This window comes from Aulostomus chinensis, chromosome 11, assembly GCF_037954235.1.
Source record: "Aulostomus chinensis isolate RoL2024-O1b breed Wild chromosome 11, RoL_Achi_v1.0, whole genome shotgun sequence".
In the NCBI taxonomy this organism is placed as follows: Eukaryota; Metazoa; Chordata; class Actinopteri; order Syngnathiformes; family Aulostomidae; genus Aulostomus; species Aulostomus chinensis.
The window spans coordinates 2,708,604-2,725,000 of NC_141330.1; the positions used below are offsets into that span (position 1 = coordinate 2,708,604).

General features: G+C 45.0%; 1 protein-coding gene across 10 annotated transcripts in view; it reads right to left on the reverse strand.

Moving 5' to 3' along the window:
- Nucleotides 1–16,397, reverse strand: part of cspg5a (chondroitin sulfate proteoglycan 5a) — a 54,574-nt gene that overhangs the window by 22,173 nt on the left and 16,004 nt on the right. For all 10 annotated transcript variants that reach the window (XM_086217710.1, XM_086217704.1, XM_086217703.1 and 7 more), the window contains exon 2: nucleotides 10,203–11,205. In XM_086217710.1, coding sequence (XP_086073836.1) covers nucleotides 10,203–11,205 — 1,003 coding nt within the window. The remainder of the gene's footprint in view (nucleotides 1–10,202; nucleotides 11,206–16,397) is intronic.

The window sequence follows — 16,397 nt, forward strand, 5'->3', positions numbered from 1 at the left end:
CAGGGAGGACCACTGCTCCACCGGGCCGCCCAAATTCAAATATATTCATTAAATATTTTCTTCCTAATTATGTGCTCATTATGGATTGGAATAGAGTGGCGCAGGAATCCTGACACCTGGAAGTGAGTTAGCGTTGTTGAAACTCCAGTTCCCTCGGCTAAAAATCGACATTTCATTAAAAAAATCAATCTTTGGTTGAATGCCTGAATTATGATCTGTGGTTCACACAAGCAAAGATATTTTAACATTTTCCTGAAGGTGAGAATTTCAAAGCTTTTTTTTTGTTGGTGTTTTAAAAACGGCTCTTGGTGGCTAAACGGGACTGCAAAGGTCATCGCGCTGACAACAAAAGAAGTGTTGTAGTTTATTAAAAAAAATCACAAGAGCAGCGCTTAATTCTGAAGACTGTCTTGCTGAATTAAAAAGAAAAAAAAGCACAAGTCTCAAACTTTTTTGTGCCACAGAGTTTATTTTGGGCACGACTACAGAATCCAGCGTAAACATGGCTGTGGCTCGTTGGGATATTCAAGAGGCAGATAGCATTCATCCCACAGTCGCTCTGCTGTCAACATGAAGTAACTCTCCAACTGTGCGATCCACACATAAGAAGCAGGCAGAGGACAGGGGAGCGTCCATCACCGGCTCAGAATATGAAATATCAACCGGCTCCAGCACAAAACCTCATCTGAGTTTCTTGAATAATTACTCGGGGGGTTTGGGAGGAGAAGGACGAGCACGGGTCAGGTTGAGGGCAGAACATCCGACAACAGAGAGGTTTTGATGGACTAAAGGAGGAGAGCGAGGTTTGATTTCACCAGATTAGATGACTTCAGGGGAAATTTAACGAAGGGAACGACAAAGGATAATAGTTGCTTTTTTGTTGTTGTTTTTGTTTTTTTGTTTAATTCAACAAGGAAACGATGCCTGGCTCTCGGTCAGAGGGAGTTAACGGGGGAAAAAAAGATGTGTCACTTCACCGGACACATGGGTGAGGCTGCCTCCTACATGACCAGAAACTGTTCCAGGAGGGGACGGATCAGGCAGTGTTCCCTCTCACGCTTTGGCCACCTGCCACAAAAACAGTGCATTCATTTATATTTCCATGCATTTTGCAATCACCTCCACCTTTTCTCTCTCTCTCTCTCTCTCACACACACACACACACACACACACGTTCTGCTGGCAAGATTCTCAGTAACACGGCAGACAGTTGATGGACAGACATGGATTACGGAGTTAACCAGACAATGCCCCCAAATCCACGTGACGGTTTTCTGGGACGAGTCCGAGTCTGCGTTTACTGCCAGACCCTCGAGCGGAGAGTGAATTATTGAGACGATGATTGGGATGTGAGCCGATGGCTTGTGTAACAGCTTCTGTGTTACCAGGCGGCCATCGCGACGCTCGTCACGTTACAATTTATCGATGGAAATCTATTTTTGAACTCAAGATGCGATAACAGCAGAAGTTGGGTTACGTTGAACTGCAACACTGCAACACTGCATTAAAACAGTTTTATGAGGCTTGCAATATTTGACCAATGTTGCCATTGGCTGTAGAGGCTTTTACGGCTTCCTCGTTGCTATGGTTACAAATGGCCAGTACAATAATTTACAAGGTGAGGAGACAGTTTGACTGGAACTACTCTGGCCTCCTTCATGCTGCAGGCTCATATTATTTGTTCCTCAGACCAGATTCATCTCATATTGTAGATTTTTCTCCCCACACTGTTTTTTTTTTTTTTTTTTCCCCCAAGTGATGAAGTCAGTTTTATTGTGTCCAGACTTTGCTATCCTACCTACAAGACACAAAATTACTTCAGATTTGCCAGAAATATATTTCATGTGAGTTTTGGCTCTCCAGAATATGCATTTAATCCATTAAAAAAAAAAAAAAAAAATCCGGTTTGGGCCAGCAGTCTCAACAGGGCTTTGGAAGGTTCTGATGTATGAGAGATTGATGAACAACCCTGTAGCCAATCACGATCAAGTATTCCCCCAGATCTTGGTACAACTTATGACATTTATTCATAGTCGATATATTTATGAATATGTACAGTTTTTAAACGTGGTTTAAACAGTGATGAGTACCACCCCTTACTCCATCCTCTTGTCCAACTATGGGCCTTCTTGTCTGGCTCCACAAAATCTAACTGAGACACAAACCTTCTCTCATCAGCACCTTAGCATGGACTTGGCTACAGACCACACACTTTCCCTCAGGGACTCGCCTGTTTTGGCCAGCCGGATCCGTTCGCCTTCCCTGACTGATTACCTGCTCCTGATCTCTCTTTCATCCAAGGAGAAAAACTGTGCTGTCCTGTCGCTCCGCATGGATTCCTGTCTTCAGAGCGTCTTGCTTTGCTGCAGATTGAGAGCATGTGACGCATATTTGTCAGATGAAAGAGAAGCTATGATAAATAGGGACGATTACGGGGACAGGAGCTCTGTGCAGCAGTGAATTCCTGATCGTTGACAGATTTCAAGTTCTGGTTTGCAATCCAGGCCACCGCCGTCTGAACAATCTTTCTTTTTTTTATTTTCAGGTCAGATGTTTTGTTTTTTTTAACTTTCATCAGCCGTCCTCCTAGATTTCCACGCAGCATCCAGTCCACAGTGGCACATTCAAAACCAACCGGCTTAAATAAAATACATCGGCTTCAATTATGCAGATGGAAGCATTAATACCTTATTAGTTTCAACACAGTGGGAAGAATTTGATTCAATCGGCCACAAATGCTAAATCCCTCAAATTCAAATCTGAAAGGGGATTTAAGGGCTTGAAGACATAATCGGAGTTCTCCATTTGGCACCATCCAACCAATTCAAGTCAGAAAAATCACATTCACATTCAGACACTTTTGTTTTTGGAGTGATTTCGTTCTTTTTCCAGGGTTTACGCCAGGTGAAAGCATGTGAGCTGTTTGCACGAGTGTGGTGAAGCATGAAGATGCCTGGAAGATGTCATGTGTGCACGCCGGGAGAAGCCAGATACATTCACAGCAGAGCTAAGCTAAGCAGCAAAACCCCAGCTTTACACTGCTTGAACCATCCAAGACTTTCAAAATCAAGGGCAGGATGAATACAAACCTCCAAGGCTCTTTTGGTTGACAGCACGATGTAATTTCCTTTACAGTTGTCTGTCTCCTGTAGTCAAGAGTAAAGCTTAGTGTTCATGTAGATAGACTGACTCTCAGTGTGAATGACTGCAGATTTGCGGCTTTGACTGTAACCAAAACCTATTTAAATAAACCTCAATCCCTAGAGAGCTCACAATGCCATAAACTTGAAACCAATTACAGGGATTCAGATGTGGCCACGCTCGCAAAACCACCAGCAATTAGGGGAAGGCATTTATTGAAAATGTCTGACCCTGACAGGAAAACAGTATATCAGCTCAAAGATGCTCAAGTTCCCCTCGTGAAGGCCGTCACATCTTGATGCAGTCAACTGATGGAACCAAATGTAGGCTATTGGTTCTTTTAGAGTCCAACCCAAACCTCTGGTAACGACTTACTATTTCTACACGAATCCCATGATGTTAGGTTTGTGTTACTGGGACTGGACGTGAGCTAAAGCAACATTCATGGTGATTAAAAAAAAAGGATAATTCCAGCTGAGTAATTAAATTCATGTGATAAAACAAAAATACCCAAAGACTGTTTAACTCATAGACATTGTGCTTGTGAGTTCCTGCTAGCTCAGGGCTAAGCTAATTCCCACTGGATTTGGAAGAGACATGAACTTGTTTGAAAGAAGGTCACATTATGGAAACAAAATTATTTGCTGTTCCGCAGATATAGAATTAAAAAGACTGATTGTATTTCCACCCATGAGATGAGTATGGAGCCAGAGCTAGTGGCAGTTAGCATAGCTTAGCTTAATTTAGCATGACTGGAGGTAGTGGAACAACTTGCATTGTCAAAATGAAAGTCAGTGGGATCATAAATGCAGAATCCATACAGATGATAATTATATTATTGTGTATAAAAAAATAACTTTGTTTCTCTTCGGGGATCATTTACTTGTTTAAGCTAGCGCTACAGCTACACACCTACAACACAGAGTTGATCTGGCAGAGGCAAACTCCTCTATATTACCCTTTCAAAATAAGAATATAAAACATTTGGAGGAATTTGAAGAAGACAGAGACAAATACTCTAGAGATAAATAAAGCCTGCTCATAGAGAGATTAATAAAAACCTTATGACTCTCTTTGTTTTTGCGAATGTGCCATGAATCTTAGAGTCAAAACTTAGTTTGCCTGCAGCAAAAAGATGACTAGCAAAACCAAATAGTCCCATGTGTATGTATGCGCGCGCGTGTGTGTGTGTGTGTGTGTGTGTGTGTTTGTGTGTGTCCATGTGTACAATTGAATTCATCAAGTCAGGCTACCTTTGGCAAAAACAAACTGAGTGTGAGTGTGTGTGTGTGTGTGTGTGTGTGTGTGTGTTTGTGTGTCTTTTGTCCCGGCCTTCTTGGCAGTCGTAAATTTCCTGTGAGTTTGACCTCGTGACCCCACGCTCTTTGACTTGGAAGTGATCCCTAATACACACATAACCCTGTGTGAGTCTGGGTTTCATTTGTATGAACGTGAGTGGGTTTCCGTGATGTGCTCATGACAGCTAAAATGGATACAAAGTGCTATTGGTGCTCATTAATTACATCAAGCTGCAAGACACACACGCACACACACACACACACTTGCACAAACACACGCTCACACACACACACACACACACACACACCAGTAAACCGACCTGGCTCTGCCTAGTCGTTTCCATACTGGCAGGCATTATAACATTCTGACTCATTCTCTCACTCAGTTACTCCACCTCTTCGTTTCTCTGTCCAACTCTCACTGTTTTCTTTCGTTCTGTATTCCTGTCATTTCCTGTCAGTAGTTTCAGGTCCTTCTTTCAGTTCTCTTCACTTTCTTTATCTTCTGACGTTTGCTCACTTTTTCCTCACTCCTCACTTTTTTGTCCTTTCCTTCCCTCCCTCAGTTTTCCCATCTGTTTCTCTGAGTATCAGCAACTCTCGGAGAGGAAACAATTTATGACGCTAATGCTGTCAGATCCCATCAGTAAAAGGTAAAGGAAAGCCAGGACTGGAGATTCCGCACATTGCTGCACCCCCCCCCCCCCCCCCCAAAAAAAAACCCCACCATCATATGGCAGTGCATTTTCATCGTCTGGCTGAGATTATGCATCAACAGAATTTGTCACAAGAAACGACAGTGCAGACAACGGCTCCAGTACTTTTTCTTCTCTTAGATGCTTTTCAGATTCTTTCACATGTTGAAAAGCCTTCACCTTGTGTGGGTGTTTTCCCACCCCACAGCTTGAGCTGAGCAAAACAAAACTCTTATGCTTAATCTTAAGAGCTTCACATCACAACAAATTGTTAAAGTGGTACTTACATGGATTTGGCAAACTCACAACGGACTGATCAAAACAGAACCAAAGGAGGCTGACGACGGGACAAGCTTCAAAACTCTGGATTATTACACCCTCCCCGCCTGGTGGATGTCTTTCAAACTCTGCACCGGTAGTTGCTAACTGTCTCTAATCTGCAGATCCAATTCAGCAGAAATATGCAAGGGCAGGCATTCTCCAACCCTTTCAGCCCAATTCAAAAACTAAATCTCTCACTGAGCTATCAAAACGTTCAACAGTCACCATTCTAATTTAATTATTTGGTATAATTATTACAAAGTCCCGCATCTGTGCCTCGTGAACTGACCCCTACTTTCACCCAATTGCTTCCCTCCAAGGGAACCGCAGGGCAAGATCCCATTTGTTTTGCAGTTTTCTTCACTCTCTATTGTCCATTATCTGCTCACATGGCTTCTTATGCCACCGCTATGCAGATGATACCCTGCTATATGTAAGTCCTGCCAGCCACTCCCATGGTGTTGTCGCCATCTTTGGTTGATATCAACACGTGCATGAAGGAAAACCACCTTCACCTTAACATCTGTGACACTGAACTCACGGCCATCTCAGGCCACCAATCAAACCAGCACTGTGTTGACGTAATCATCGCTCAGCTTTTGAAGTAGAGGCGGGCAAAACCCTTGGTTGGATATTTTTCGAATGCCGGGAACAATAATGAGATATTCACCGGGGGCTATTAGACAATTTTTCAAGAGCTAAATAGCCATCAATATGTGTGAGAGCAGCGGAAACCCACAGTCTGATTGAACTTGTTGCACTTTCAAACCGCAGATTTGCACATTGAACTTTGGGCTACAAGTTTTTAGCACGCTAAAAAAAACAAAAAAAGATTATTTGGGTGAAATCCGTGGAAGGCAGTTATGCCTGTCAGTAATCGCTACCTTATTAAATGGTCTGCAGCTCAGCATTAACCTGTCATTGAGCAGGTACAGGAGAGCACATCTCCAACCCTGCTGGTACTTATTTATGTCTGCAGGAAAGAGGTACGACAGGCTGGTCTGAGGTCAGTAAACAGCACTTTAAAGGGTGGTGCGTTTTACTGCAGGGGTCTTTAGGTCCAAACATTCATCCTGCCGTAATCGAATTGGCCTGATGAATGAATCAGCTTCTCGTCAGCTACACATAAACACACTGAGCACACGGTTCCACACGCACTGTCACATGTGTAGCCGCACACAATCATGCCTAAAGAGACACATCATAGGATCATACGGGGTTTCATCTACACAAACGCTCCATTGACCTACATTGCCCAGCAGTCAAGCGCCTCTCGGTTTCTCTCCAGCGCTCGGCTGACTCACTCTCGGGAGGTTCATCACTGCTACTCTCTGCTGTCGGAGGCCCAAGATCTGCTCTCAGTATCTGGATCATACGGCTCTGTTTTCCTCCACAGGACTGTACGAACTTTTGACTCGACACAGTGATGATCTTTCTACTCTCTGCTCACTTTCTGGTTACTCTGAATTTTTAACATGTCTGACCTTTTTTTCGCAGCAGTCATTCTGAGAAGATGTAAAAAACAAATGCGGTTGCTACCAATCATATTATTTAAGCTTCCGTTCCTGCATAGAGTGAGTACTTTTTGTAACCCGTGTGCTCGCCAGTTCACGAGAAAATGTCCATTCTTTTCTAATCGACTCCATGTTTTCTAATCACATGCAATCATTGCCCATCCAGTTTCATCTTTCTGATTAAAAAAGAATAGTTCATAGCTACTGGGTTATACACCACCATTTAGTATAATCTGATGCAAATCTTCTTGAAAGAGTCACTTTTGAATGAATTTCTTTGTTCTGAAATTGTTCTGGGAATATCGCCTGCAATGGTCAGGTAATGAATTCAGTGGGAATATTATTTCATCATATTTTTATCTTTTATTTTTGATTGTAGAAAGTTCTTCGTAGGGAGAAATTCTCCCCCCAAAAAAGCATGTTTAAACAGATAATCAAATCTGATTTTGCTTAGGAGTTCTTCTTTCCAAGGTAAATGAGATCTGGGTTGTCCTACCAAATGACTCATATATGACACGTGAACGAGCTTCACGTGTTGTGCAGTTTAATTCAAACGACGAAGCCACTGCAGCATTACCACTTTGAGGTGTGAAAGGTCAGATGGGGGTCCTGATCGCAGCGGGGGGAGCTGGATCTGACAACAGAGGCTACAGATGTGACTAGCAGCATGTAACCTTGAGCAGAGGTCACGGCGAGTTTGGGGGGGCTGGATTTGTGTCTAGGAGCATAAATCTCTGCTCTAATTATGTCAGAGGAGGCAAACCTTGGTTTGCTGTGAGGCGATCAATGGTTCATATTCTGTCGTGCTTGGGATTAGTGTGGATGTGTGTGAGTGTGTGCTGACGGTTGGCCGGGGCAGCTGGTCGAATATTTTCCCCGTCAACTCCCGTCAGGAGGCTCGGGTGCATAAATCTACATATTAATCAGTGCAGCTGTTCACTAATTGGTGCTCTCTCCTGACAGTCATTCATTTCATAATTGGGAAATATATGTGAGGCCAATGTTTATGTCATTGATAGCGCTCATGCACGCACACACACGCGCGCACACACACACACACACACAAAAGATCTGAAATCATAATTTTCAGTGTATCCCTGGTATTTTTCTGTGGCTAAGAAGTTGTTTAATATTTTCGGTGGGTGTGTCCTGTACACTGACCTCTTTGCCTCCTCCATGATGAATTTCTTCCTGTGCAAGCATCAGCACAAAAGTGCAGAGCGTAGAAAGAAAAATCTTTTTTTGCATTTTTTCCATTCTCTGGGACTGTCACCTACACCCGGGGCTTCATTTGTCAAACTATGCTGCGCCTGCATGCTTCAGAGCTGTGCATTGGAACATGGAAATTGCTATTCATGACACAACTTCACACTCTGTACGACAACAAATGTCACCTGTGAAACATCCATCACCCTACAGCAGAAATGTTTGGTAAATCAGATTTTAGGAGTAAAAATCAGCGTAAATGTTTCATGACAGCACCATAAAACAACAAATCTTTTTTATCAGTGAAGCTCGAGGTATTTGATGCTGATGCCTTCTGCATTTCCTACCAATCAGACTGTAACTGAAACACAGCAATCTAATGTTTTCAGTAAAGATAGAAAACTGCATTCAAATTTTAAATACTGTGGAAAAAAAATAGGTAAATCAGTGAATGCCTCGTTAAGCAGAAGAATATACGAAAAGCTTTTCTAATCTACAACTGCAGAATTTGTATTGATCTCAATATTCCATTCAACAACAGCACAAGCAACACTTCTGCAATGACGTTAGGAATCTGGAAAGCTATCTGTCATGGAACACCACCACCCTCCCCCACCATCCCCCACCCTCCCCCACCATCCCCCACCAGCAGCGGCTCTAATCCACAAACTGACATGTCGCGTTTTTAAAACTCCAGCAATGCTTTGATCCACAGCTGCACTGTGATTGTGGACTTTCTGATGCATCGGCACAGGACTCATATTGAGCTGAAACCGTCTCTGTGGCTTACAGTGTATTTTCATAAATGATTCTCTCAATCCTCTTGACCTCTGACCTCCACCTAGATTCATCACCATGACAACGCCATTGGATGGAGCTGATACCTAGAAGGAGGGTCAGTGGGATGGGACATGAAAAATATGAACAGAATATAAACATACAGGTCAGCGTGTGTGTGTGTGTGTGTGTGTGTGTGTGTGTGTGTGTGTGTGTGTGTGTGTGTGCGCACACGTCTTAACAAAAGCTCATTCGTGTGTTTTCTTGTATGTGCTCTCAGGATATGTGTGTTTATGTGTGTCTGTGTCACCGAGGGAAAGCAAATCTCTGAACCTGGCAGACGAGAGGACATTTCCTTGTAAAAGCCTCTTGTTAAAAATAACAATAGTGCACTGGTTTGTATTCTGCTCTGAGCTCTTCCACATGTTTCTGACCAGCAAGTGAAATTCCAGAAAGTCTCACATGCTTTTATTCTGGAGAACATTGTACAGAATATCAACGACGAGGGGCTCTGATGGCGTGGGCACATCTACCCATGCTTTCTGATATTCTCCTTATTTTGCTTTTGTGTTTTTTGCGGCGTACCATCTCGCTGTCACAGACAAAGCATCACGAAGGGTAACATTTCTTTGGAAGTTAGCTGTGCAGCATCTGCACAAGTTAGCATCTACCAAGTCCTGCTGCATCACTTGCTAGCTGTCACCGTAGGGATTTGAATGTATTTGCCAACTGTTCTCATCCAGGTCATCGTTTTATCTCATCTTCCTGTGTCTGGTAACAATGTGCAAGTCAACTATTCATGCTTGTACAGTGTGAGATGAAACGGAAAATATGCTTATGGTCCATTCTCCCCAGGGCCAGAGAAGGAGCCTATAACCCTCTCTCCTATGTGTGCTTTAGGGAGCTGGTATCCATGCTAGTTAGCTTAGCTCAGTGAGTATTCAGTGTACCTCTGTCAAAAACCATCAAATTCTTTTCTCCAACAGCCTTTGCCCACGTTAATATAACCAGGCTTACATGTAGCATTTGCTATGACATAATTCAAACTGTCAAGATGTAACTTAGAATCACATAGCCAGAACGTGCCAAGTATTAGTAACTGTCTGGTGTTTGAAATCGCAGGATAAGAATGTGGCGGCACTATGGGGGTGATTTTGATGAAAAATGTGTCAAATTGAGGCAACTTGGAGGAGCTGCGACGTTCGTGTGTTTGTTTCTCAGGTTGAATGTGTGTATTTGCTGCGTCGTACCTGCAGAAGACTCCCATTCCTTCCAGCAGGTAACACTGTCCCCCGTTGAAGCAGTAGTTGGGCAGAATGTCGCAAGGTGAGCGACAACTTCCATTCACCATCTGGTAGCCCACGCGGCATCCGCCCATCCCATCCGACCCGTCCACTGGTGCGGCCGCTGGGGGAGCCCCCACAGGGATGTTTGGTACCGGAGCTCCTGCACCTGGTAGTGATGCCGCAGGTACATAAGAGCCAGACCCTGGGACCCGGGGCCGGGAGCGAGCTGGAGAACCAGCAGACATCCGGAGGTCTTCGTCACTCTCGTAAGCATCGGTGGTGGTGCTGTAGGTGTACTCATCAGCGGTGGGCGACACGCCATCCTCGTAAGGCGTGAGGTAGTCGTAGTTGTCTGGCATCGCCCAGGAGGTTGGGTCGCCACCTTGAAGCTCGTGGGCCAGTGATGAAGTGGAAGGTGGAGCCAAGTCGAGGTTGCGTCCACGAGAGGAGGCGTCGAAAAAGTCCACATGGAGGACGTCTGGGCTAGAAGGGTTACTGGAAGCGGACGGCGGTGCGGTGATGGTGAAGAGCCGGTCAAGGTCAAACACAGCCGTGTCCTGGGCGTGGATCCAAGGTGGGTCGGTGTGTGGCTCCTCCACCCCCTCCCCCTCCTCCTCGCCTTCCATGATCTCCGGTTTCTGGGGGTTGCTAGGCAGCAGGTGCTCTGTCTCAGCTGAATCAAGGCTGAGCTGAGGCGGGGCAGCCACACCCACCTCCTCCACAGCAGGAACAACCGTTTCACCAAACATGCCGCTGCTCTGCCCCTCTTCCTCCTCCTCACCAGCGCGGGGGACACGGCCGGCCCTCGGGGTCACAGTGTTGACAGAGTCAGGACTGGCGGAGCTGCTCATCACAGTTACAGCCACGATGACCTCGTTGACCTTGACAGGCCCTTCCTGCTCGTTAAGCAGGGAGCTTATGTTGGCCGCAGTGTCCAGCTCGGTGGTGTTGGTCCCCAGGACATTTCCTGCAAACACCAACAAAGAAATGTAACCACAGATGAAGTCGAGGTCATTTATAAACTGAAGGACTATATTTTTAAACTACAGCATGAAGGCGTGATCATTCTGCAGCTCACAGATCAATGTGAGACGCCCGGAAGAGAAATGTAGAGACAGAAAGTGGCGAGGAAAGTAAAGCTTATTTAATGAGGTGAAAATGGATCCGTTCCAAAACAAAGTTCAGTTTGTATCGATTGGCTAGAGAAAAACTTGCTCTCAAATGGTTGCAGGGCTCATTTGGAAGATGCCTACATACCCCAGCACAACCTAGACCAGCAGTTCCCTAAGAGAGTCTGGGACCCCCAAGGGCCCTTGGCCATCTTCCAGTGGGTCCAATAGTTTCCCTTATTACACAGGCAGGTTTTGCTCAAACATTTCATAGCAATCATAAAAAAATCTGGTTTCATGCTTTTAACTGCTGTGAAAGGCATCTGAACGTCCACCTAAACATCTCAAGATATCAGATTCATTATGGAGACACTCAAACGTTTGGGGGTCCCCTGGCGGGGACGGCAGTCGTGCCCTGGTCTCCAAACCTGAAGAAATACAAACACCAGTTCTTAAGGACATTACCCAGTGTGACCAACTGTCCACTACCACGCTGACCTCACAAGTCTTTTGGTATTACGGGACGGACAAAGTGGACTCAAGGAGTCTGGCATTGAGCCCAATGGGTGAAACAAATTAAAACAAGACGTGAGTGGCTGTATACTTAACGTCTGGTCGATTACTTCACCCAAGGGCGGCTCGTTGAGTCATACAAAAGCTGCTTTACCATCGCTTCCCTCTGGATTAAAGGAGTAATTCACTAATGTACTTGAATGGCGAGGAGCTGGGATTAGGGATTAAAGGTTGGAGAGGGATGGATTTGGGGTGCTCTATAAGGGGGGAGATGATGATCTTAATGAGACACAGACAAGACAGTTGCAAGAAAGCTGTGTCTATGTGAGGATGCCATCGTCGAGGTTCGGTTTTTCACGATGAGGGGGGACAGTGAGGTTAAAGAGATTAAAGTCAAACAATAACTGCTGACAAATTCTGTCTGCGTTACTGCTGCTTGATGTACATTAGATCTTGATGCAACTCCACTCCAAACTTTTGGGCTTATTGACAGATTCCACAGAGCAGCACAGCCCCCTTAACGTGCTTTCACACCTGTCGTTCGATTGTTCTGCTTTGAGACAGCGAATCAGTCCATCAAAATCCTTCTCGGGACTTTTTGCCAAACAGAGCAGTGCAGCACAACTACAAACCACAATGGGTGGAGGAAATCTGCCTGAAAGCTGGTTTGCCTACTGCTCATAAAGCCAGAAGACAAAGTAGCAGGAGAGAACGGTCAGATGTGTCTGGGGTCAAGCAAGACAGGAAATACAGGAGCTAGCTCATCTTTCCGCAACTGTTAACTGCTACACAAATTGCGACAGTCTGGATCCTTTGATGTGTCCAAAAATGCGAAGTGCATCTGGTTACAGGAACCGTTCAGGCTCAAACTTGCATGCAAACCAGTAATACTGGTCAAACTGCGGTCGATTACATTCTCACCACCAACGAATCAAACCAGAGTTTGTATGGAAGGGCATCGGGACCTACGATATCAACACGCCCATAGCTTCTGAGGAGGTTCCACAACCACCTGAGTCTTTATGATGTAATTCATTCACTTTGGAGTGCAGGACGAAGGGGAAGAAACTCACCTCAACTCTGGAGAAACTGATTAAACACAGACACCTCACCCTTTTCTCGGGAGTAAAAAAAAAAGAAAAGCGCTTTGCAAGGACAACGACACTTCAACCAAAACTGTTGACAAATTTGTCATCATCCCGGAAACAAGTTCTTTCCCTCCTGAATTAATTCTTTGTGACTCAGAATGGAGAAAGATTTAGCCAACACATTGTTATCGTAGTAAGCATGAAGCTAATGGCAAACAGCAGCAAATGTAACTGTCCAAAAATGTCTCTTCACAGTCTCTCAAACGTATAATCCAGGTTTCCTTTAATCCGGCCGTATGCTCAGTAATCCACACCCACTTTGATTCCAGTTAAAAACAAACAAACTGGACTACCGCCGTGATGAGCGCCCAGCGCGACCATGGGGGGTGGGGGGGGCATCCGGCCGGATCGATTTGCTTGCACTTATGCCCTCGTTTGTGGTGGCACCAAACCGAAAGTGTTATCGTTTGTTTGCTTTTGGCTCAAATCCAGCATCATATCACAACACTTCGTTAACCTTCATCACAACAGAGCTGTCATCATAACTTTTTGATAACGGTGCGCATCACTGCCGTACTTCTTGTCTCAGACACGTCCCCGGGTGAATAAACGATGCCCTTGCGCCTCTGTAAGGAGCTTTGGTTAACAGCCTCCACCAAATGGCACACACAAGTATCTCTAGGAGGCTCTTCTCTAACTGACGTTAAGCTCTGCTCGAGACCCTTTGGGACTGTAATCCGTTCATCTCTAAAAGTCCAGGCTCCATTTACACTGCCAATAGTGTATTTATTTTACGACCTACCCTGAAGTTTTAGAAGTTGACGTGATGTCTGAGAAAACACACACACACCCTGAGATAGTAACGAGCCACAACTTAATAACTTCACACACTTCGGCCCTTCAGTAAACTAACACAGTTGACTGTCCGCAATCTGCCTCATCTGCTGGAATCCTTACAGCTGCTGAGATCACTTGCTTTGCTCAAGTTGTAGTTAACGACACAGACGCACATCCCGTGCTGTGCCCAATCTTCACCAAACACTTGAGAATTCTGGTGTTCATCTTGACCCACCAACACTGACACGGGAGAGTCAGATACATCAGTTAGAGTAAGTCATTGTTTTGAAGACATTTTTGTACACCGAGCCAACGACACCGAGCTTGGAAAGTAGATCTGGGAATGTAGCTCACGTGTGTCGTGGATGAAGTCGTGCGTCTACGTGAAGCAACATAACATTCTAAAGTGTGTCATTGTCTTATGATGTGGTTTTACCTCTCTTAGGTTTGGTACATTCAACTGACAGCACTTTGTAGGCTGAAAATTTAAAGATAAGAAACATTGGTCATAAACATTTGTCTTCCGCTACAGAATCCAGAATCACCTTTATTCTGATCAGCTGTGTGTGTGTGTGTGTGTTACCATCTCTAAACCTTGTAACTTCGGTTTAGCACCCCATCTAACACTGCGAGGCTGAGCTTCTCATCGATCTCACTGCATGTTATTCCCTCAGCACAGAATGTGTGTGAGATGCAGAAAACCTCATTAGATGAAGTAAACCAGCACGCGTGCCGTACACCTCCCCGGCATCATTAGGCTGTAGCGTTTGCCGTGAGGCGTTTGACAGGTGGAAGGCTTTGGTTTATTGAAGGTTTTGTTTTCTGGTGCAGCAGCAGCAGCAGCAGCGTCTTTCAAGCCGGGGTCGTTCTGGGGCTAATCCCTCCGGCAGTCCCACAATCCACTGCTGTTTAACACATCAACGGAGCAGCCGCGGATAATATGTCAAAACCACGCTGCCATACACACACACACACACACACACACACACACACACACACACACAGATGAGCCTTACTATAACAACATATAAGCATTTCACACATCCATTGTCACCAGGTTTCAGAGTAGAAAAGTATCTTGCGCGTGTGCACGCACACACACACACACACACACACACACACACACACACTCGACTGCTGGAACCAGGGTCTAAATTCAGCACCGAACTTTGATGGTGGGTCTTTTTCAACTGAGCGTTTCTGATTGGTTCATTACGGGCCAGCGTGTTTGAGAAAGCCAACAAATCCAAAGTGAGACTGTGGTCGTGTTTGCGACACTGCAGAGACTCGAACAACGAGAGTGCTTACAACCGCTGACGAGGTACGGGCCGCGCGAGCTGTTCATGCTGAAGACAACGTCCAGCAGGAACAAGAAACCGCAGCTGACAACAAGACAACAAGACAATTTTTCAAACGTCAGCAAACTAATTTGGCTCATTTCTGCGGGTCTTTTGACAACAGTTGAAAATTAGACAGCGATGGGCTGGAGGGTGTTTGTATTGCCAGGACAAATCCTTCAAATCAGGGCTTAAAGACATACTTCACCTATAAAGTGTATTCTGGTTTTCAAGTACTCCTAAATAGGTGTGGTCAGCCGTCACTCGCCATTAGTTTCAAGCTAAATAAACATGGCCGGCTCTTTCTTCATTCCAGAGTCACAAAGAAGAGATGCTAGAGGGGTAAAAAACACCACCTAGCTGTGAAAAGTTAAAAAGTGACATGCACTTTTTTGGGTGAAGAACTGTAATGACTTTAAGAGACACTTTTCTCGTCGGCCTTCAACTTGACCAACTCCTCCTGCTCCTGCTGCAGCAAGCCTGATGGATATGAACTGCTCAGTCTGGCAAAGAGGCGGTCATGGCTGCCGCAGAGTGAGGGTGACAGGAGTTGATCAGGAGGGAAGGCCAGAAGTGACACATCGTGACTGAGAGAGGAGAAAAAGCTGGAAAGGAAACACAGAGGGCGGGCGATGAAAAGAGAACTGAAGAGAGATGTTGAAAAAGTCAAAAAGAGAAGGAGGGATGGACTTTCACTGCCACTCCACCACTCTTCTTAACTGTCAGCAGTTAAGAAAAAAAACACTCGGCTGGGGATTGTTACTGTACTGAGGCTCCTGGTCAAACAGGCAATGTTTGCTAACATAAAATCTATAAATACACTCCCAAATTAAAATAAAAACTAAAATAAAGATTCTGCTCTGGAACCTCAGATCTACTATTTATCATATCACGCAAACACATCTAATAAAAGTCACCTCTCGAATGGTTTCAAGCACTCCTATGACTTAAAACCAAAGATTCAGCCGGTCTGTCACCATAAAAGCTGCCCAAAATCATGGCTGTAATTTCTGTGACATCACCCCTACGTGACTCACATCCCCGTGAGGCCTGGTGTGATGTTTGGTGTTAAAAATTATGGGTGGGACCTGGCTGGAGGAGCGACCAGGAAACCACCACAACCGAGGGAGAGGCAACAGTCAATCAAGCAAACACACCCTAAAGATATTTTCAGAGGTTCGGCCGTCACGGAAACCCTGGTAAAATGGTGCGTGTCAGCCAATTATCTCTGGACAGATGTCTGTTACTCTCCTTGTGTTTACAGCGAACCAGAAA